The sequence below is a fragment of the Vulpes lagopus genome, chromosome 3 (assembly GCF_018345385.1).
Source record: "Vulpes lagopus strain Blue_001 chromosome 3, ASM1834538v1, whole genome shotgun sequence".
Lineage (NCBI taxonomy): Eukaryota > Metazoa > Chordata > Mammalia > Carnivora > Canidae > Vulpes > Vulpes lagopus.
The window spans coordinates 113,323,536-113,345,435 of NC_054826.1; the positions used below are offsets into that span (position 1 = coordinate 113,323,536).

At 40.5% G+C, this 21,900-nt stretch overlaps 1 protein-coding gene across 1 annotated transcript in view; it reads left to right on the plus strand.

The window, feature by feature from the left end:
- DNAH3 (dynein axonemal heavy chain 3) overlaps nucleotides 1-21,900 on the plus strand; it is a 167,261-nt gene that overhangs the window by 13,380 nt on the left and 131,981 nt on the right. The window contains exons 8-14 of the mRNA XM_041749430.1: nucleotides 3,692-3,817; nucleotides 4,993-5,188; nucleotides 6,895-7,074; nucleotides 11,075-11,211; nucleotides 14,262-14,367; nucleotides 14,558-14,736; nucleotides 20,793-20,977. Coding sequence (XP_041605364.1) covers nucleotides 3,692-3,817; nucleotides 4,993-5,188; nucleotides 6,895-7,074; nucleotides 11,075-11,211; nucleotides 14,262-14,367; nucleotides 14,558-14,736; nucleotides 20,793-20,977 — 1,109 coding nt within the window. The remainder of the gene's footprint in view (nucleotides 1-3,691; nucleotides 3,818-4,992; nucleotides 5,189-6,894; nucleotides 7,075-11,074; nucleotides 11,212-14,261; nucleotides 14,368-14,557; nucleotides 14,737-20,792; nucleotides 20,978-21,900) is intronic.

Sequence of the window (21,900 nt, forward strand, 5' to 3'; positions counted from 1 at the left end):
TTTTCTTTGCCTTTCTTTATTGTTTGCACACAAAAGACAATATTTTAGGTTGGGCACAGTGTGAGTAGCCCTGCCCTTGAAGGGAAATGACGAAAATCCTAGACCCAAAGTGCATATGAACTGTGAGTGACAGCTCTCCGGGCAGTGAAATGACCCTTCTTTGTGCTCCCATGATACCTAGCACCTATCTTGAAGTCCTGGCTCATCCTGGAACAGAGCAGACTTGGAGCCAGCCTGCTTAGGCCCAGATCTGTTTTTTGTTGTTTTTTTTTTTTTAAGGTTTTATTTATTTATTCATGAGAGACAGACAGAGAGAGAGAGAGAGAGAGAGGCAGAGACACAGGCAGAGGGAGAAGCAGGATCCCTGCGGGGAGCCCCATTCAGGTCATGAGATCATGACCTGAGCCAAAGGCAGATGTTCAATCACAGAGCCACCCAGGTGCCTGCAAGATGAGCTCTTGAACAGACTGCATTCAGGGAGGACCTGTCAGAGTTGACAAGCCTTGGACATCCAGATAGAGGGGGACCTAGGGTTCCTCAGGTAACTCCATGCCAGCACAGGGATGGCAAGTAGTGGTCTCAGTTATGTTCATGAGTGACTAAATTGGCCACAGCAAGTGGAGGAGTTTAGAGGATACAGGAGCCACTTTTTTTTTCTTTCATTTTTCTAAATTGAGGTATAATCCACACACCATAAAATTCACCCTTCTTAAGTGCGCAGTGCCACAGTTCTTGATACATATTTGTACTAAGTATATATTTGTACAACTCTCACCACTCCGTCATTCAAGAATATTTTCATCATCCCAAAAAGAAATGTTGTATCCATTAGCAGTCTCCTCCCACCCACCCCCTTCTGCCTTCTACTCAGCCCCTGGAAACCATGAGTCTGGTTTCTGTCTGGACAGATTTAACCTATTCCAAACATTTCATATAAATGGAATCATACACTATGACCTTTCCTGTCTGGCTGTTTTTTGCTTAGTATCATGTTTTCAAGGTTCATCTGACATTGAAAATGTATCAGTATTTTGTTCCTTTCTGCAGCTGAATATTACTCCACTGCATGGCTGCACCATGTTTAGTTTATTCATTCATCAGCTGCAGAGAAGAGAGTGTCATTTTGGGAGTTCCATAAAGTGAGGTGTAAATCCTGGTGGGAGACTAAGTCCACCCAAGTTCAATGAAAAGTCAGGCTGATGACATGATGAACTACCACCATCTGAGTTTTTATTAGAAAATCTAAAGCCAGGGATGCCTGGGTGGCTCAGTAGTTGAGCATCTGCCTTTGGCTCAGGGTGTGATCCCGGGGTCCTGGGATCAAGCCCCAAATCAGGCTCCCCACAGGGAGACTGCTTCTCCCTCTGCCTGTGTCTCTGCCTCTCTCTCTCTGTGTCTCTCATGAATGAATAAATAAAATCTTAAAAAAAAAAATCCAAAGGCAAATATGCTTATTTAATTTTGATTGGTTGAACTTACCAGTAGCTCAGACATTTTATTTTGGGGAGGCTCTGTAGCTTTGAATGTGTTTAGTCTTAAGGGAGCCCTGTTTCTTAGAGAACTTACTTGTTTATCACATTCTTAGTTGTACCTATATTTTCAGAGGGAATTGAGGGGGAAGTCAAGCTAGCCTGGAACTGACCAATAATATGAAATAAGCACATTCCCTTCTTTGGATTGAATTCAGTTTTCTAACTCATTGGGGGTGCCAGTCAGGACACTGAAAAAAAAAGGTCATCTTCTAATAAGGCAGAAGTATATAGTGTAATAATTTATAGAATGGGCTCTCAAACTATACTACCTGGGTTCTGGTTCTTGCTTTGTCAATAATGAATAGTTAATCTCCCTAGATCCCTGTTTTTTTATATGGGTATTATATGTATGTATGTAAAATGGGAATAATAATAATAATAATACTTACCTCGTGGGATTTGTTGGATGAGTTGCTATAACAGTTTTGGCATATAATAGTTGTTCCATAAATGAAGGTACCACTATAACTATAAGCATGTTTATGGCCTCAAAAAATAAACTAGAAACTACCATTTCAGAGATGGTAAAATTTGCCAAATTCTCACTGCTAAGAAGATGTATATGTGCATTTAATTTGATCATGTAGTGAAGATGGCAAGTTATTGAACCTATAGATTCTGAAAAGATAGTATTCTTACCACTTGCTTTTAGGAGTTCCTTAAAGATTATATAGGCAACAAAAGCAAAAGTGAACCAAAACCATTTAGAAGATTTTTGTCAGTTGAACAACAATAGCAACAATACCACAAAAGATTTGTTAAGGAAATGATACAGACAGCTTTTCTCTGTGACCTGCTTGATTTTAATTTAAAAAATTCTAAGAAGTCACCTAGTAATTAGTGAAGGGTGAGGGACTTGGAGGCCAGAATGAGAATTGTGGTTTGAAGAGCCACTGCAGGAAGTCTGTTAGGACTGAAGATAAGTAACTTAATTGCCAGATGGCAACAGGGCCATACTCAGGTTGGATATCAAATGTGTGGTGAGGGAGGTCTTGGGTTCTATCCTTCCTTCTTAACAGTGCTTTGTGACTGGCCAGACAAGATGGGGACTAATTTAACTACCTTCACCAAGAAGGAATAAAAATGGAGGCTGTGGGATTTAAGAAGGATGAGAAGTGTCCTAGAGGTCATTCCAATGAAAATGAAAAGTAAGAAATGAGACAAGCTGAAAAAGTGAGCAAAGATCTAGTTGAGGAAGTGAAAGATAGTGATGATTTAAAAGACTGACTTATAAATGAATGGAATAGACATCAGAAAAAGATATGGTGGCTCTCTAAGCTAAAAGAGGCCTCAGGGGACATGATAAAGAGCAACACATCCATTGATCTGAGAGAAATGGGAGAAGATAAGAGCCTCATAGGAGACAGTGGAAGGAGATTCATGTGTTCATTCCACATATATTTTTCATGTGTCTGCTTTGTGTAAGGCACTGTGCCTACAGGATACTGTGTGTGTGTTGGTGAGCCTGCCAGCCATTGCAGGTAGGTCTATGGAGGGTTTTTTTGTTTGTTTGTTTAGACCAAAGCAGTCCTCCAAGTTGTCCTGAGTGGCTCACTCAAGGGCCACACTAAGGATTAGATGGAACCTACTTGATCATGAAGGTGTTGCTTCTCTTGACCTATCTTCTCTGTCTTCACGTTAAAGAACATTGATTTGTCCATTTGATATTCTAGGTCCCGGCCAGGCAAATACCAGGTTGGTGCCAAAACCCCACTCCCCAGATGTGTTACCCAGAGTAGAACACATAGGAAGGCTCAACAAATAACAGTTGAGTTGGTTCATCTATCTGCTCTTTGCAGGTTCCTGTGGACTTTCTACTCCCTCCTCAGACTCCCAGATTTTTCAGATACAGTTTTACTCTCCTTGAAAAATAAGGATATATGCCCTTTGAACCCATCTTACAGAATTCATGTTTTAAAAAAAGATTTTATTTAATTATTTGACAGAGAGAGAGAGCACAAGCAGAGGGAGTGGCAGGCAGAAGGAGCAGGAGAAGCAGGCTCCCCACAGAACAGGGAGCCCTGACATAGGGCTTGATCCCAGGGCCTTTGAATCATGACCTGAGCTGAAGACATGCTTAACCAAGCCACCCAGGTGCCCTTAGAATTTATTTGTAAGTATCTTTGCAGCCCAGGACATTTCTCCCTCTCTTTTGGCAGATTTCGAGACCTCAGGTTTGTTCGAACAGCAGAATTACTGGCAGGAAAGTTGCCTCTGCTGCCTCATGAATATTGGGATGTGATCCAGAAACACTGCATGGAAGCACGCCAAATCCTTCTCAACAAGTCAGTATCTGGCCTCAGAATCGTACTGAATCACAGTATCATAAACTCTCTGGAGTGAGAGTGTTTCTGGAGTGAAAACTGGTTTCCAGCCTGGAGGTTGCAGTTTACTGACTTCCCACTGGCCTCTTTCTCTGTCCCCTTCTTTGCACTTTCTATCCCCAGACAGTCTTTGTGTCTCGCCATGTCCACTCTTCTTCAGCCCTCACTCCTAGTCTCCTTCTGCCTTTTTGAAACTCTCATTACCATTCGTTATTGGAGTTACCACTTCCCTTCCCTTCTGAAGTCTGTTAGACTGTGATAGATACCTGACAGTGCATTTGAGTGATTTATGTTCAGGTGGCCCAGATAAACAACTGCAATATTCCAGAGTTAGGGAGCTTTCAAAACTGAGATGATTCCTTTGTCTTTTGCAAATGTGTGCAGGACTGTGTCCAAAGCCAGAGAAATCCCCTTATGGTGGTAATACCCACCAGTGGGTTTTTATTATCAGAGACAATGCATATGAACTGTTGGCACATAGTAGCTGCTCAATAAATATCCTAGTTTTTATCTTTACAACTATGGCTATTCCTAGTACTTTTCTAGCATTCAGAAAAGAGATGTGATAGGATGAAAAAGATAGGATAGGTTTCCACTGGGAATTAGGAATCGAGGGAAGTAGGAAGAAAGAATAAGGAGGCATCCATTTCTGCTTCTGCTTTTCTTATTTCTAGGACCAACTTCTGAGCAGCTACTGTCACATTGGAGTTTCCCTTCTTATGTTTTCTTCTTTTTCTCTTCTCTCTCTCTTTCTCCCTATTAAGTCTGAATCAGAGGCCAGGCATTTGTCAAGGAGAGAAATTGGACAGAACATCCCAGTTCCTTATGCCCTTTTACCACAACCTCTGATTATAGTGAAGAAAGCAGAGACTCTTAGAGCAGGACATGCCACCAGTATCCCTTGTGTATTTGAGTATGCTAATGGAAGAGTAGTACCTCAATTCATATCTTATTTCTTTCTTTCCAGCAAAGAGGTGTTTACAGGTCGGGTGGCCAGGGTTATGAAAGTACCAATTTGGAAAGCTGCTTAATGGGAACTGAGCCATCTTTCTGGTCAACAGAGAGTGGGGAATGTCTGATCGGACTTGTCCAAGCTCAGAAAAGCTTCTTACTCGGATGCCCTCCTGTCTTTACAGGTGGATCCCTACCTGTGCCCAGCTTTTTGTCTCAAAGAAGGAGCAGTGGGTCCATTTTGCTCCCAAGAGTGACTATGACTCTTCTCATAACATTGAGGAATATTTTGCTTCCATTGCTTCTTTCATGTCACTCCAGCTGAGGGACTTGGTTATTAAGTCTCTTGAGGACCTCATGTCCTTTTTCATGATACACAAGGTATGTAGGGGACCAGCAGTAGGCCCTTTTGAGGGGAAAACAACTGAGACCATCAGAATTCTGTTACATTGGTTCTCAGCTGTAAGCCAGGATAAAAAGTAAAAAAATTCTTGACTATCACATATATCAGATCATTATATGCTCATTAAAATGATTTCTGTGAATCCCAGCAAGCTTTCCTGAGTTAATTAACTACTACTGAATTGGCCAAGTTCTCTGGAAGTGGGGAAGTTGATAAGAAGTTGCTAAGAAAATTTAAAGAAAGATTGAGTAAAATGGAATTCATACCCCTTATAGGAAGGAAACAGGTCACTTCTTTATCCTCTCTGTTAAAGAAAGGAGTTGAAAAGTTTTATTATCAGTCTTTGGCTTGATATTTAGGGAGTGTTGTGTATATCATTGCATATATTGACTTTTTGTTCTTTGAAAGGGGCATCCCTGAAAACAAAAGGCTTTGTTGACCTAATAAATAACTTTCTGCATGAAACGACTACAGTGAAGTCAAAATAAAAGCTAAAAATACTAAGTCCTATGTTATGTTTTCAAAACATAGTAGCATTCCCTAAACTTAGATAGCCTAAGGATCAAGGAAGATTCGTTTGGATTTTATGCCATGTGCACATTTTACCTTAAAAAAGAGTAATAAAAATATAAAATTACCTTGTTATAAAAGGTTAAATTCTAAGTATTTTTCCAAATGAAGTAAAGATGAACAATTGACCTTTTGCTCAAAAAAATATAGAAGCCAATGCTACTGAATTTAGACTCTGATGTTAGCTTTCTAACAAGAACCAATCTATAGATGTCACTGTAGTCATCTACTTTGCTAAGCAGAAGAGACTCAGATGTAGGAACAAATCTCACTCTAAAATTCCATACAAAGGGAAAAAAGGGGAAATTTCTGGGTATTTGATACATGATAGCTATGCAGCAAATGTTTATCAATCATCCTCAAACAGATCTGGAAATGTCTAACATAATTGACTTAAACAAGTACTTTACAGCTGTGCTATGACAATTTTGTTAGGCAGTGTAGTTTATGAGAAATAACTTATGTTACTAGCCTGATAGGAAATTGTACATGTCAATATTTCTGTTGTAGGAATGTTGACATTTTAAGTGTTTAAAATAGACTATTAACTCATTAGCAAGCTCCTTCTGAGGCATATAGATAACTATTGATGCTTTTGGATTCTGTCAACAAATTTTTATTGAGCACCAAGTATGTATTAAATGCTGCCTTGGATATTTTGGAGGGATCAGACACATATCCTGCCCTCGAGGCTAGAGTAGAGAAGATAAAATATACATATAAATATCTGCAAGAGAGAAAGATAAAATATCATGAAGGAATGGAAATTCAGAAGTTCAGAAGTAGAAGAGATTGGTATCTTGCTGGAGAATAGGGAGGCTTCCAAGAGGAGGGAATTTTTAGCTGAATTTTGAAGGATAAAAAGATTTGAAAATACTAATGCAAGAATTTCTAAGCAAAGTAAGCATAGTGAATAAAAGCTTTGGGGAAGGGGGAGTGGATGAGGTCAGGGTGGGCTAAGCCATACCTAGACCTTACTTGAACATAAACAGTATATGGGACTCCACATTTCCACTTCTGGTGTTCATGTCGTACTGTGAATGGATAAAATTCACTCCTTTGATTCTGGAAGGCCCCACCTTGTGACAGCCACCATGTCTTATATCTCCTAAAGGATGGAAATGATTTTGAGGAGCCCTACCAAGAGATGGAGTTCTTCCTACCTCAGCTAATCACAATAAAACTTGAAGTCATTGAACCCATTATTGTCTTTAATCCATCTTTTGATGATTGCTGGGAATTAATACACAACTCTTTCTTGGAAATTATTAAGAACTCTAGAGAGATCCCCAAGGTATAGTATCAACTGAATCATTTGTTTATAGTTTTATTTACTTATTGAATAAAATATATTTAAAATGGCTGTTTTTACAAGGTATTTAGTTAGAGGAGTTTTACTTTGGGAGATAAATGCTGAATATACTCCCCCCTTGACTCCAGAAAAGAAACTTGGGCCATAAAGAAATGTCCATGCATTTGAGAACTGTGCTTTTATTTTTTTTTTAAAGATTCATTTATTTATTTGAGAGCGAGAAGAGAGCAAGCAGGGGGAGGGGCAGGGGAGAAGGAAAGAATCTCAAGCAGACTCACTGTTGAGTGTGGAGCCTGACATGGGGCTCAATCCCAGGACCCTGAGATCATGACCTGAGCCAAAATCAAGAGTTGGATGCTTAACTGACTGAGCCACCCAGATATCCCAAGAATTATGCTTTTAATAAGAGCATAATTAAGAATTACTTTGTGAGGAATGCCTGGGTGGCTCAGCAGTTGAGCTTCTTGCCTTTGGCTTGGGGCATGATCCCGGGGTCCTGGTATTGAGTCCTACATCAGGCTCTCTACATGGAGTCTGCTTCTCCTCCCTCTTTGTATATCTCTGCACCTCTCTCTGTGTCTCTCGTGAATAAATAAAAAAATCTTTACAAAAAAGGAAACCTTTGTGAGCAAGTAGATTTCCTCCCCACCCTGGCCGGCCATGATCCAACTTCAAAGGGGCAGATGTGTCCCAAGCCATATCCAACTTAGGTTGATTGCACAATGGAGCAGTGCCATGAACTCACCAAGAATCTTCATAAAACGATATCTAATTTAGTTTGTTTAACCACTGAAGGCATCAAAGGGAAAAATTAAAGCTTCCCTTCCTGGTCCAAACCCCTTCCAGTTTCCTTTCCTAGGTGGCATTGCTAATCATATTCCAGACACTTAGCAGACTTTTATTGCTGGCCAGGATCACCCACATGAGTGTGACTCTCTCGTGCTCTATCTTCTATTTCCCTCTGGATGGTCGATGTGTCAAGAAGACCAGTGCCCAGCGCCACGTAGGGAAGGGAACTGTGGGGTGTTTTTCTCTCTTTCTCCTCCTCCCTCCCTTCCCAGCAATTATGTGTAATGCTTAGATGCTCTTAAGTACTCTTCTCCTTGCAGTCTTATACTTATACTTATACTTGTACTTATACTTATACTTATAGGATTCTAAAAGCTCAAGATTAGATTTGGGGGCTGTAGAGCAGCATATGAGGCCAAATGCTACAGTCCGTCTCACCAGATAACTCTAAATTTGAGGTTTCAAATCCAACCAAGCCTGGTTAACAAGAAACTGGGTGTGCAGAGGGGAAAGAAACAGTGGGTAACTCTTCTACAATCAATATTGTAGAATTTCCTTCCTAGGAAGGAAATGAAAGAAGAGACCCTATAATTTGGAAGGATAAGTGTGGGTCTTGGGGACAGATAAAGTACATACCACTCAAGTTCTCTTTCACAGCAATATTTGTAAGCAGCTGGGCTGGGAGAGCCCAGAGCTCACTCATGTGGCTGTTCCAGCAAACATCAGCAGGGATGGTAGTAGATTTAGTGGATTGTAATGACAAGGAGATATAATCACAGGTCATAGTGTATACCAGGTTTGAAACCTAGACCCAAGTGAATGCCAATGGCACTTTATCAGGTTATGAGAAAAAGCAGCCTAGGTTCAGTATTCTCCATCTAGAGATGCCCACAGCACCGATTCATGCCTCAAACCCCATAGACTATTTTATCTCTGAATTGGATATTGAAACTTTAAAAAAAAAATAGCCCCTCGGGTTGAATATCTAATAAGAATATCTAAGAACAGGGGCAGCCTGGGTGGCTCAGCGGTTTAGCGCCGCCTTCGGCCCGGGGCATGATCCTGGAGTCCCGGGATCAAGTCCTGCATCGGGCTCTCTGCGTGGAGCCTGCTTCTGCCTGTGTCTCTGCCTCTCTCTCTCTCTCTCTCTCTCTCTCTCTCTCTGTGTGTGTGTGTGTGTTTCATGAGTAAATAAATAAAATCTTAAAAAAAAAATCTAAGAACAGCAACAGGTAGACAGTAGCCCCAACCCTTAGCAGACCTGCTTTTTTTATGGTTAAATTTTATTTTAATTTTACTTTATTTAAAGATTTTATTTATTTGAGCAAGGGTGAGGGATAGAACATGAGTGGGGTTAGGAGCAAAGGGAGAGGGAGAAGCAGGCTCCCTGCTGAGTATGGAGCCCAACGCAGGCTTCAATCCCAGGACCCTGAGTTCATGACCAGAGCTCAAGTCAGATGCTTAACCATCCAGGTATCCCTTTATTTATTTATTTTTAAGATTTTTTTTTAAGATTTTATTTATTTATTCATGAGAGACACAGACAGAGAGAGAGAGAGGCAGAGACACAGTTAGAAGGGAGAAGCAGGATCTATGCAGGGAGCCCGATGTGGGTCTCCATCCCAGGTCTCCAGGACCACACCCTGGGCTGAAGGCGGTGCTAAACCACTGGGGCACCTGGGCTGCCCTAAGATTTTATTTTTAATTAATCTCTACACCCGATGTGGGGCTCGAACTCACAATCCTGAGGTCAAGAATCCTATGCTCCACTGACTGAGCCAGCCAGGTACCCCCCACATTTAAAAATAACAGTTTCAAGGTACAGAAGGGAAGCCTGTTTATGAAAAGGTTACCAAAGTAAAGGAAACCAAAGTAAATATTAGAAAATACTTGTCTTAGTAAATTGAGACATGGATGCTACAATACTGATTGAAATGAAAAGAGGTGAATGAGAGGCATAAATACAATGAAGTGGGGTGAACTAAGGGTTTTCTAAAACTAAAGATGCAATAAGGAAAATTTAAATCAGCATTAGCAGCCATGTCAATGCATTACTTTCATAATCAGAAATACACACACACATACACACATACATTATTATGGAAGGGGTCTACTTAGGCCAGTCTCTCTCCTGATGGGAGAATTTTCTCACTCTAAGTGCCAGGGAAATCCTGAACTTGGAGAAGTGTGTAGGTGTGAGCACTAAGGGTGATGACAAGACCAGGAAGTCAGGAACTAGAGAACCAGGGAGATCAGCAGATGGTAACCATGATTACCTGGAAAAGGCACCATTGATCTCTGTTTAGTTTTACAGACTACTCTACAGGGCATGGGAGAACCAGCCACATTTAAAGGACAGTAAAAGGTTTTACTTTCTCTCTCAACTGACGACTTCTTCTCAAGAAACAATCCCTTATGCTGCCCACATGTAATCTCTTGCATGGTCTGGATATGCCAATTATGTGTCCCTAAACCATTTCATCTGTATACTTGACCAATGCCAGATCCTCCATTTCTTTGCTTTCAACCACTGTCTGCAGTGTGGCCACAGCAAAGAAATTATTCCTCCACTGGCTTAAAAACCTTTGGATTGTCCAAAGAGGGAGGACACAGACTATTTGCATTAGCTTTTCCCCTTTTCTAAATCAGTACATTTTCATCCATGGTACATAACTACTGTAACTAAGTAGAGCACTCTGACAGTCTTTTCTGGGACCAATCACTTAACTTTCTCAGTAAGGAGGGCAGTGGGTCCCCAGCAGGGACTTGGCCGTCTTCATGAGTCATACAAATGAGAACATTTCTCAGGGACACACATATGCCATTAAGAAGTTAAAGAACCTGAGGGGCACCTGGGTGGCTCAGTCATTTAAGCATCTGCCTTCGGCTCAGGTCACATTCTACTTTAAGCAGGGAAACCTCGCATCCTACCTGAGGTTCGTGGGGACTCTCCATGGACCAGAGACTTGAAAGTTCAATGAAGGGAAAGATGATTAACCCAAAAAGAGGGAGAGGAGAGAGGTCAAGGGAACAGAAGGGTGATTCTGGTGCTATCCAAGAGGGAAAAGAGTGAAAATGTAAACTGGTGTCCCTGGAAATGTGTCTATTGCAAAAGATTTTACATTTTGGTGCCATTTCCTTTCTTAATGTTGTGTGGCTGTCTTGTGACACCAAAACAATTTCTATTCTTTAGGTGGAATCTGTCCTGTTCCCAGAGTTGAGAGGCTATAATCTGATTCTTGGAACCGTTAACACTGAAGAAAAACTAGTTTCTGATTTTGTGGATCAAACCTTTGAGGTATTTCAGAAGAATCAAGTTGGACCCCGCAAGTAAGTAGGTTTAGTTGTAACTTAAGCCATTTTGTTATGGATTTGTTTGTCATCAATTTACAATCACTGTTCCCACATATCAGAAATGCATACATAGTGAGAATAGCCCACTACTTACATAGGTATTACTCTTTATCTCCACTTTACAGGTGAGGAAGCTTTCCCAACAATATACAGCAAATACATAGAAGAACAAGAATTCAAACTTAGTTACAGGTCCACCTCCATTGTCTGAAGGCTGTGAGGCCGGATAGGTTTTGGTATTTAGAAATTTCTGGATTTTAGAAAAGTAACAATATACTTTTATACAATGTATACTTTTATACAATGTATACAATTGTATACAAGTATACAATATACTTTTTATACAATGTATAAAAGTATATATCATATATTATGATCCAGTTTCAACAAGACCTCAGAAAGCACCCCTTAATTAAATGTATTGATATTTCTACAGTGAAAAGTATGAATATTCAGCCAAGTAGCCTCATATTAATTTAGACCAGCTTTTGCTATCAAATGAATTTTGAAGTGGCTTTCTGTTTTCAGAGCTTTTTGGACTTGAGAATTAAAGAAAGGGGATTGAGGACTAGTTATCTGAATGCTCCTTAATTATTGTACTGTAGAATATCTCACAGTTGCTCATGTGAGCAGTCCCTAGTTTAGGGTAATCAGATAATACAGCTTCCAAACTGAGACACTTTGAGAGTGAAGAAGGCTTTATTTTTTTTAACTTTTTAAAAGATTTTATTTATTTATTCATAAGAGAGACAGAGACATAGGCAGAGGGAGAAGCAGGCTCCATGCAGGGAGCCCAACGTGGGACTCGATCCCAGGACTCTGGGTTCATGCCCTAAGCCAAAGGCAAACTGCTGAGCCACCCAGGCATCCCTGAAGAAGGCTTTATTAACAATTGCCATGGCACAACAAATAAATCTGGGTGATCCCAGGCAAACCAGAATACATGGGTTTCTTCAAGGCAGCTCTGTCTACATATTAGACCAGAAAACTCTGGATTGTGAGGAGCTGCTGTACATGGTAGGATGTTTAGCAGCATCCCTGACCTATACCCAAATGACCCCTGAGTGGTCAGATCACCCCCAGTTGAGAACTACTCAAATCTAGTCTGAAAATCATAGACTCAGATTTGGAAGCTATGTCCTTATGAATTTGATGTGGGGGCATCTATTTGAAACCTCTGTTTCCTGTTTTTGGAGTCTGACACATAGTTTGTCTTTTTGGGCTGACTGCTCCTCATACTATGTCTCAGTTTTAGAATCTCTGAAGTATTGGCCAATTCCTAGAAGTGTACCACTGGGTCCTACAAAACTAATTTTGCTTACTCCATAGTTAAGCATTATTTTATTTATTATTTTGTTTTATTTTATTATTTTACTTTATTTCTTATTATTTTAATTTTTTTAAGTAGGCTCCATCATGGGGCATGAACTAATGACCTCAAGATCAAGAGTCACTGCCCTACTAAGCCAGCCAGGTGCCCTCATGTCATCTTTATTTTCATTCAAACTTTTTAGAAAGACTTTATTTTTTAAAAAGCATTTTATTAATTTATTTGACAGAGAGCACAAGCAGGGGGAGTAGGAGAGGGAGAAGTAGGTTCCCCACTAAGCAGGGAGCCTGATACAGGGCTTGACCCCAGGACCCTGGAATCATGACCTGAGCCAAAGACAGTCCCTTAACGAACTGAGCCACCCAGGTACCCCTAAAAAAGTAAAAAATAAATTACTTTATTTTTTTTAAGATTTTATTTATTTATTCATGAGAGACACACACAGAGAGAGAAACAGAGACATAGGCAGAGGGAGAAGCAGGCTCCATGCGGGGAGCCCGATGTGGGACTCGATCCCCAGGACTCCAGCATCACGCCCTGAGCTGGAAGTCAGACACTTAACCGCTGAGCCACCCAGGCATCCCAGATTACTTTATTTTTAAGTAATCTCTATACCCAATGTGAGGCTCAAACTCACAATCCTGAGATGCAGAGTCTATGCTCCACAGACGAAGCCAGCCATATGCCCCTAATTCAAAATTTTTTTTAAGTTATAGCATCCCAGATACATCCTCCATTTGGGAGAAATCTGTCCAGCCATTTTTGCATGATCTAATAAGACAGGAAAACTTAATTTTATCCACAAGATTTTAGATTCATTAGTTCCAAATTTTCATCTTAAAACTTAGTCATAGAATTTTAGAGCTGGAAGAAGGGAGAGGAACTAATGTTTATTACATATTGACTGTATATCAAACACTTTATTCAATGCTTTATATGTACACTATTATAGGTAAGCCTTACAACAATCCTTTGAGGTGTTAATATTTCCACTTAAGGTTTATGTATACAATTGAATATTACTCAGCCATTAGAAATGACAAATACCCACCATTTGCTTAGACATGGATGGAACTGGAGGGTATTATGCTGAGTGAAATAAGTCAATCAGAGAAGGACAAACATTATATGGTTTCATTCATTTGGGGAATATAAAAAAAATAGTGAAAGGGAATAAAGGAGAAAGAAGAAAAAATGAGTGGGAAATATCAGAAAGGGAGACAGAACATGAAAGACTCCTAACTCTGGGAAACGAACAAGGGGTGGTGGAAAGGGAGGTGGGCGAGGGGTGGGGGTGATTGGGTGAGGGGCACTGAGGGGGGGCACTTGATGGGATGAGCACTGGGTGTTATTCTGTATGTTGGTAAACTGAACACCAATAAATAATAAATTAAAAATAAATAAATAAAAATAAAAATGCCCCAAATAAAAAAAAATGTATATATTTCCACGTAAGACACTGATCTTTGTAAAAGAGAAATATCTTCTCTAAGTTCATGCAGGTAGGAAGTGGCAAAATTGGAATTTGAAGCCAAAGCTATGAATTCCCAGTTCAGTATACTTTTTGCCATATTATATTTTCCTTTCCTGTTTTGGGCTAATTTTTATGATCTTATATCTTCATTTGCTACTTTTCCTAATCTGATTTGGTGACCTGTATTTGCTTGTCTGATTTTATACCCTTCGATTATGGAAGATACTTAAACGTATACAAAAAGTATGATGACTTATTGGATAACATGGCAGAACAAAACATCACTGCGTTCCTGAAAGAAAATCATGAAATTGAGGATTTTGTGACGGTAGGAAATATCACTTGTTATTTCATATCTTGGTGACTTGTGCTGCTGACAATCCAATACGTAGTCAATATATTTTGTTAGTATCTCTGCTGTGGTCAGCATTGGACTCGGCTGGCTGGGGGGTGCAGCTGGGGGCAAGTGCATGAAGGCTAAAAGCAAATCAAGCTGCTGACTGTGCTCCTTTCTACAGAGGATCAGTAGCATAAAAAAACGGAGAAATGAAATTGCATCAATGCACATTACCGTGCCTTTGGCCATGTTCTGCCTTGACACCATGACCCTAAATTATGACCTCTGTGAGCGAGCCCAAAATCTTAAAGACCGTCTGATTCAATTCCAAGTGGAAGTAAACCGGGACACCAATACCAGGTACTGTTCCTATGGACAGAGAGATAGCAACAATATTTGGCATGAATGGGAGAATGGAAAAGTAGCCAGAACTTGTACCTTCCAGCAATGACCAGACAGAAATTCTAGCTTAGGTCGTTTCTGCCCCAGAGAGAGGGTAGTGGGGAATTCAGGTTCAGGCTAGATGGTGAACAGAAGAAAGAACACTATGTGGGGTTTGGAGCAGAAAGGAAGAAAACATCTGGCAGCTGTCCATCTCTGATCCCTCAGCCTTTGCTTTCTTGGAGGCATCTTTAGGGAGATGCCACGTCATGGACTTGGCTGTCTGAGGCCACAGGCCTTCTCCCCGGCCATCAAGCACACATTCAGAGACACAAGGTGCTTACTGGCACCCCCTGGAATCACTCCTGTGTGGGCTTCTGTTGTATAGGTCAGAGGAGTCTGTCATTCGATCTTCAGCTCAATGTGGTACCTTCATTTCACCAATGACTATATATTAGTGAAGATGTTTTTGGTTCTAAGGGATAGAAGCCCAGATAGACTGGCTAAAGTGAAAAGGGGTGTCTGGGGCTCATGTGTTGAAAAGTTCAGAAATTGCTAGATTCAGGCCCCCCACACTGCAATTAGGGATATAGCCTGTCTCCCTCTACTCAGCCTTCATTCTCTGACTGGCACTCTCCAGTCGAGGACCTAGCAGCTCCATGCTTATACCTCCCAGGTTTCCATCCAGAGGGGGAAGTGGTTTCTCCCTTTCCAGTTACCTCAAAGATCCTGGCCCATGTGACACCAGCCTGACTTGGGTATTTTATGTAGCCCTGGACCAAATGCCATGGTATAACTATATGAAAGTTGCAAAATGATTAATCCATGTTATTCTAGCTCTCCAGAGTGCTCTTAACTGTAGACTAAGACAATTTAGTAAGCACGGCCACTACTAATATTGTTATATGTTGTATTATTATATGTTGTATTATCCCTCAACATACAACATATGTTGTATGTTGAGGGATTGTATTATATTATATATATAATGAATAATACAACATATTAATATTATAACAATATTATATATATAAATATATAAAATTTTAGCATTTTCTAGTACCTTAAGTTTACAGAATACATTTCAGAACCTCATGAGCAAATTTGAGATAATAATAACCTACCATTTTTCCAGCACATGTCTGGAAACAGTCTGGGCACTGTATAAGCATTCTGAACACTATAGATCTAATCAAGATCTATATCTAATCAAGATCATCTAATCTTTACAACAACCCCAAAAGATGGTTTACTATTCTCTCCATTATGCTAGTGAAAAAACTGAGACTCCTGAGAGGTTAGCAAGTGGCACATTACAGGGCTTAACCTAGTTTATTTTGACCCCAAAGTCCATACTTTCCACCACCACAACTCACCACATTCAGCTTTCTCATAGAGTGATGAAATGAGAGGATTCCTGGTTTGAGTGCCAGAAGATTTGGTTTTGAATCTAAGACCTTCCATTTACTAGCTGTGTGTCCTCTGACTTCACCTCTTGGATCTTCAGTGTCTGCCTATAGAATAAAAATTTGGGACCAGGACGTAGAACTACTTCAATCTAGTAGGACACTTTCTTTGGGAAGTTTGAGCTTCAAAGAAAATTTATTTTGTAAGCAGTAGTTCTTTTGTTCATGTTAAGTGAAAGCAACATGGTGCCTTGGCTGGTCAGTGCATCCATCTTCATCAAAATAAGTTCCTTCAGGGGATCCCTGGGTGGTGCAGCGGTTTGGCGCCTGCCTTTGGCCCAGGGCGCGATCCTGGAAACCCGGGATCGAATCCCACATCGGGCTCCCGGTGCATGGAGCCTGCTTCTCCCTCTGCCAGTGTCTCTGCCTCTCTCTCTCTCTTTCTCTCTCTCTGTCTCTCATGAATAAATAAAATCTTAAAAAAAAAGTTCCTTCATCAATATAATTTCCATAGACCTTTTAGATATAAGTGAAAATGAAGGTCTCCTTATGAACCCAAGGATTTCTAAGGATGTGGAAACCCCAGGTTGGTGGCTGAGCTTCTTTCTTCCTGCCTTAAAAATGGTGACTCTGACTCATTTGGCTTTCTCAACCACCCCACAAGTAGGTAAGACTGATATAAGGTCCCTTACTGAGTGGAGGAGAAAATGAGGCCCAGAAAGAAAAATTCGCTTTCCTAAGCAAATGGGTTTGAATTTTGTCTTCTCATCCCAAACTCTGTCCTTGCCACTTCATTGTCCTGTCATTGCTGGGAGTGGGGTGCCTTACTGTTGCCAGTGACTACATGTACCCTAGAATGTGGGGTACTCTGCACATAAAGGAAAGGAGGACACTTTGGAGTACATTGGTAAGAAAGTGGGCATGCCATTCATACCCACTACAGGTACATGGGTTTAAGGCTGCTAAAGCAAGGACCTGGAATATTGACCAAAAATTCAAGGACCTGCATAGATTCACATAAAATTATCCTTATGGTCCAGCTGCTTGTTTCCTTCAATGTGAGAACTGTTATCCAAATAATGACAGCAGGTAGAGAGAAGCCACAGATTAATCAAGATTTATTAGTCTCCTTTATGCCATCTCCTACACGAGAGAATAGCCCTGTGCTTATGGGACCTCTGGCCTTTTACATTTTAAATAACATCATCTCTATATGTAGAAAGCAAGGTTTTTTGTCCTCAGCTTATCCCTGAATATTAAGGTGTTCTGTTGGTCAGATGCCTCCTATCAATGACCTATATTGAGGACCTTTTAGAGAATCTAACGGGTATTGGGTTTGCTACCACCCTTCTGGGCCTTTGCAAGAAGCTGATAACTAGTAGCCACATACTATTTATCCTCTGAATTCTCATACAAAAGGGAGGAAGGATGGAGTTTCATCAGGTAAGAGTCTCTTAGACTAAGAAGCTCCACCTATGTTAGGCTAGACTAGATGCTGTAACGAATAGACTTAAGATGTCATGACTAAGGCACACCTGGGTGGCTCAGTCAGTTAAGCATCTACCTTCAGTTCAGGTCATAATCCCAGGATCCTGGGATCGAGCCCATATCAGGCTTCCTGCTCAGTGGGGAGTCTGCTTCTCCCTCTCTCTGCCCCCCTACTCGTGCTCTCTCAAATAAATAAGTAAAGTCTTTTTTAAAATGTTATGACTGAACACTATAGAAGTTTTATTTCTGTCCTTTCATGAAGATGGCACCAAAGGTGAAGAAAAAAGCCCCTGCCCCTCCCAAAGCTGAAACTTTGAAAGCTAAGAAAGTGGTGCTGAAAGGCATGCACAGTCACAAAAAAAAGAAGATCCGTAGATCACCTACATTCCAATGACCCAAGACCCTGCCTCTCTGAAGGCAGCCCAAATATCCTCAAAAGAGCGCCCTCAGGAGAAACAAGCTTGATCACTATGCCATCATCAAGTTCCCCCTGACTACTGAGCCAGCCATGAAGAAAATAGAAGACAACAACACACTTGTATTCATTGTGGATGTCAAAGCCAATAAGCACCAGATCAAACAGGCTGTGAAGAAGCTCTATGACACTGATGTGGCCAAGGTCAACACCTTGATCAGGCCTGATGAAGAGAAGAAAGCATATGTTCGACTGGCTCCTGACTGATGCTTTGGATGTTGCCAACAAAATTGAGATCACCTAAACTGAATCCAGCCAGCTATAAATCTAAATTTTTTCACCATAAAAAAGGAAGTTTTATTTCTTTTTTTTAAAGATTTATTTATTTATTTATCTATTTATTTATTTATTTATTTATGATAGACATAGAGAGAGAGAGAGGCAGAGACACAGGAGGAGGGAGAAGCAGGCTCCATGCCAGGAGCCCGACATGGGACTCGATCCCAGGTCTCCAGGATCGCACCCTGGGCCGAAGGCAGGCACTAAACTGCTGAGCCACCCAGGGATCCCCGGAAGTTTTATTTCTTCTCAGGGTAGCTCCAGATTGGTGGGGGAGACCTACTATGTACATCCAGAAATTCAAGCATATGGTGACTTTACATCTTTAACATGTAGCTTTCAAGGTCATTCTCAATGTTGACATCCTAGACAGTTGGAAGGAGGAAAGAGCATAAAGGGATATGCAAGGACAATTTTATTTGCTGCTCCTGAAAGTTATACTCATCCCTGCTTCCCACTTCACACTAACTGCAACTCAATCATGTAACCATATTTGCTGTTGACTGAACTGTCCTTCTTTGTTCTGTACCCCTCCTAGCTACCCTGCTGTCTTGGGTTCTGGTCCAGTTCAGCCAATGTGTTCCTGAGACATCACAGAGCCCTTCACTAGCAGGAGCAGTCACTCAGCTGTTATAACAGACTAGATTTCATTTATCTAAGTACTCAGAAGGTGCCTGCTCTGTGCCAGCAAGGCACTGGCTTCTGGGAATAATTAAGGGGGATATCTTCTCTGCCCTCAGGGACTTGACACATTCAGTCTACAGCAAAGCCTTAGTGTCTAGTGACTATTTGAAACCATGGCCTATAAGGAGATGATGAGGTTAAATGAGGTCACAAGAATGAAGCCCTAATCCAATAGAGCTATTGCCCTAATAAGAAGAGGAAGAGACACCAGAACTCTTTCCCCCTCTACCACATGAGGTCACAGTGAGAAAGGCAGCTGTCTGCAAGCCAGCAAGAAAGCCCTCACCAGGAACCAAATTAGTTGGTACGTTGATCTTGGACTTCCCAGCCTCCAGAACTGTGAAAAAATAATTTTCTGTTGTTTAGGTCATCCAGTCTGTGATATTGTTGTGGTAGCCTAAGCTGACAGTAAGATACCCAACAGTAAGATACCCAAGTAAGATGCCAACCTGGCATTTGGTAAGTGCCAAAATACAAAGAAACAACATGTAATGTAGCTCAGAGTCCAAGAACTGGAAAAATACTTCTAGTCTATAGTATTGAACCTATGTTGTGCAGTAGTTAATTTTTCTCTGCAGAAATCTTCTAAATTACATAAAAATTCATTTCTAAAGTCTTGGCAGCATCTGCAAAGATGTTTTAATCCTTTTTTCTTCAGTTTGATAAAATTAGCTTCATTATGGTGAGGTCTCCTTAATTAAGAAGAATTATTGATTGTCTAGGGACTAGATACTCAAATATCTAGGGACTTGATACTTCAATTAAAAAATAAAAACAAAATAAAAGAATATTGAGGACCTCAATATTGAGAGGAGTGGTTTTTATCTGTAATTTATGAACATCAACAGGTAATGATCAGTGTAATGATCAGACTAATAACAAACACTGTGAGAGCAATTTGCTAACAGTTCTTGAAGGCCACTCTGTGCTAGGCATGGATGTATTGCAGATAATTTGTTCTTAATTATAATTAAAATACTGATGATAGTCATTATTGGCTTTTGTATAAATTTGAATTATCCTTATAGTAGTACCCTTTTTCATAGTCTTGTGTTTGGGAAATGGGCAGTTAGATCCAGTGGCTGAATGTCAGTTTCTCTTTATCATCTAGGAACTACTCCTAGCACATGAGGATAAATTTGCTGACATACTGTGAAGAGTAGTGATTACCAATTAATTTAGTGCTCTACTTCAACATAAAATTCAAGGAGTCACTATTGGTGGTGGTAGTGATGGTGTATTCATGTTGTTTTTGTCTAAATCTGGATTCTACCCATGGTACATTTATTAAGAGTACAAGCTTTGGAACTGATTGAACCAAGTTCACATCTTGTCTCTGATACCTCCACACCATGTTGCTTTGGATAAAGTTATTCAGCCTTACTTTCTTCCATTCTAAAATGTTGATAATCATCCCTACCCCTTAGAATGTTGTGAAGATTAAATGAGCCAATATATATTCAGTGATTAGAATGGGGCATAGGACATAGTAAACCCATGAGATATTATTTCCTTTACTACTGTTTTTATTATTGAGTGTGGTGTGCATGTAAATATTACCCATCATGGATTTGCAGGTAGAGAAAAGTTGGAAACCATTATTCTAGTCGACAAATAAGAATCATGCCTGTTTAGCATAATAGATTTTATAAGAAAGTAATTTTAGGTGATAATGGTGATGGTGGCTCTTTCTTTCCCTGTAGCATTTGTAATCAGTACAATATCATCGCAGACAAAGTCAGTGAGATTCCTGCCAACACTGAGGAGCTGGTATTCCTCATTGAATTCTTAAAGAAATCCAGTAATGTCACCGTGTTCAAACTCAGGAGGCAACTTAGAGATGCAGTTGAACGGTTAGAGTTCTTGATGGATTATGCAGACCTACCCCGTAAGTCCAACACCCTGTAGACCTATTGCAAATGTATATTTATATTTTTAGAAATAAGGAGTCAGGAAGGAGAGTTAGTAATCCCACCACTAAATGTCAGTTTTGGGAGACCTGCTTTTCAAGCATCCCCATATTATTAAAGGCACTAATTTCCACACTCTTACACAAAGAAATTTGAATCAAACAAAAGGGATCTTATTGTTAAGCTAAAAGAAGAAATATCTAGGGACTTGATGAGTTCTTAGGTGCCTTTCTTGATATCTGTGTCTGGTGTTTCTGAAAAAATCACTTCCAAATGCAGAGTCCCTTTATAAATGGATAGATTTATTTCATCTATAATTTTAATGCAATTCCACCTTTGAGGAGAGGCCAGGGCACTTTCCTTCATGCTCCTGTATATCTTAAAAGGAAAGAAATGGCTAGGGCCCCTTCAAGGCTTATTGGGCCAAGGTAGAGTTTTGTAGGGACCAGGTTCTGAAGGAAAAACTGATACAGTGTCCACAAGCTAAGTTTTCAGATCCTTCTTCCATCTGTGAATTACCTGGTATTCATGGTGTTTGTGGGGAAGAGTGATGGGATGGAGAGATGGGGACTGGGAGTGGAAAGCAATGCCTGTCAACCCACATATTCATGAGCTGTGCCCTTGACCATGTGAACACACACTGGACCTTTGCTTCCTAAGTTCCCAAGGGTACAGAGGGAACCCAGGATATTTCAGCTGACCAGAGTCTTAGGATGAGCAGGGGATCTGGCACTGATTTTATTACTGACATTTAACCAAAAGGGAGACTGGGACTCAGATGGTGACAGTTTAAAGAGGAGAATCAGAACATGAGCCCGGGTTCCTACTCTACCCAAACCTAGCCTGGGAACGCAGTGAAGCACAATGGTTAGAACATCAGCTTTGGAGTTTGTTAGACCTG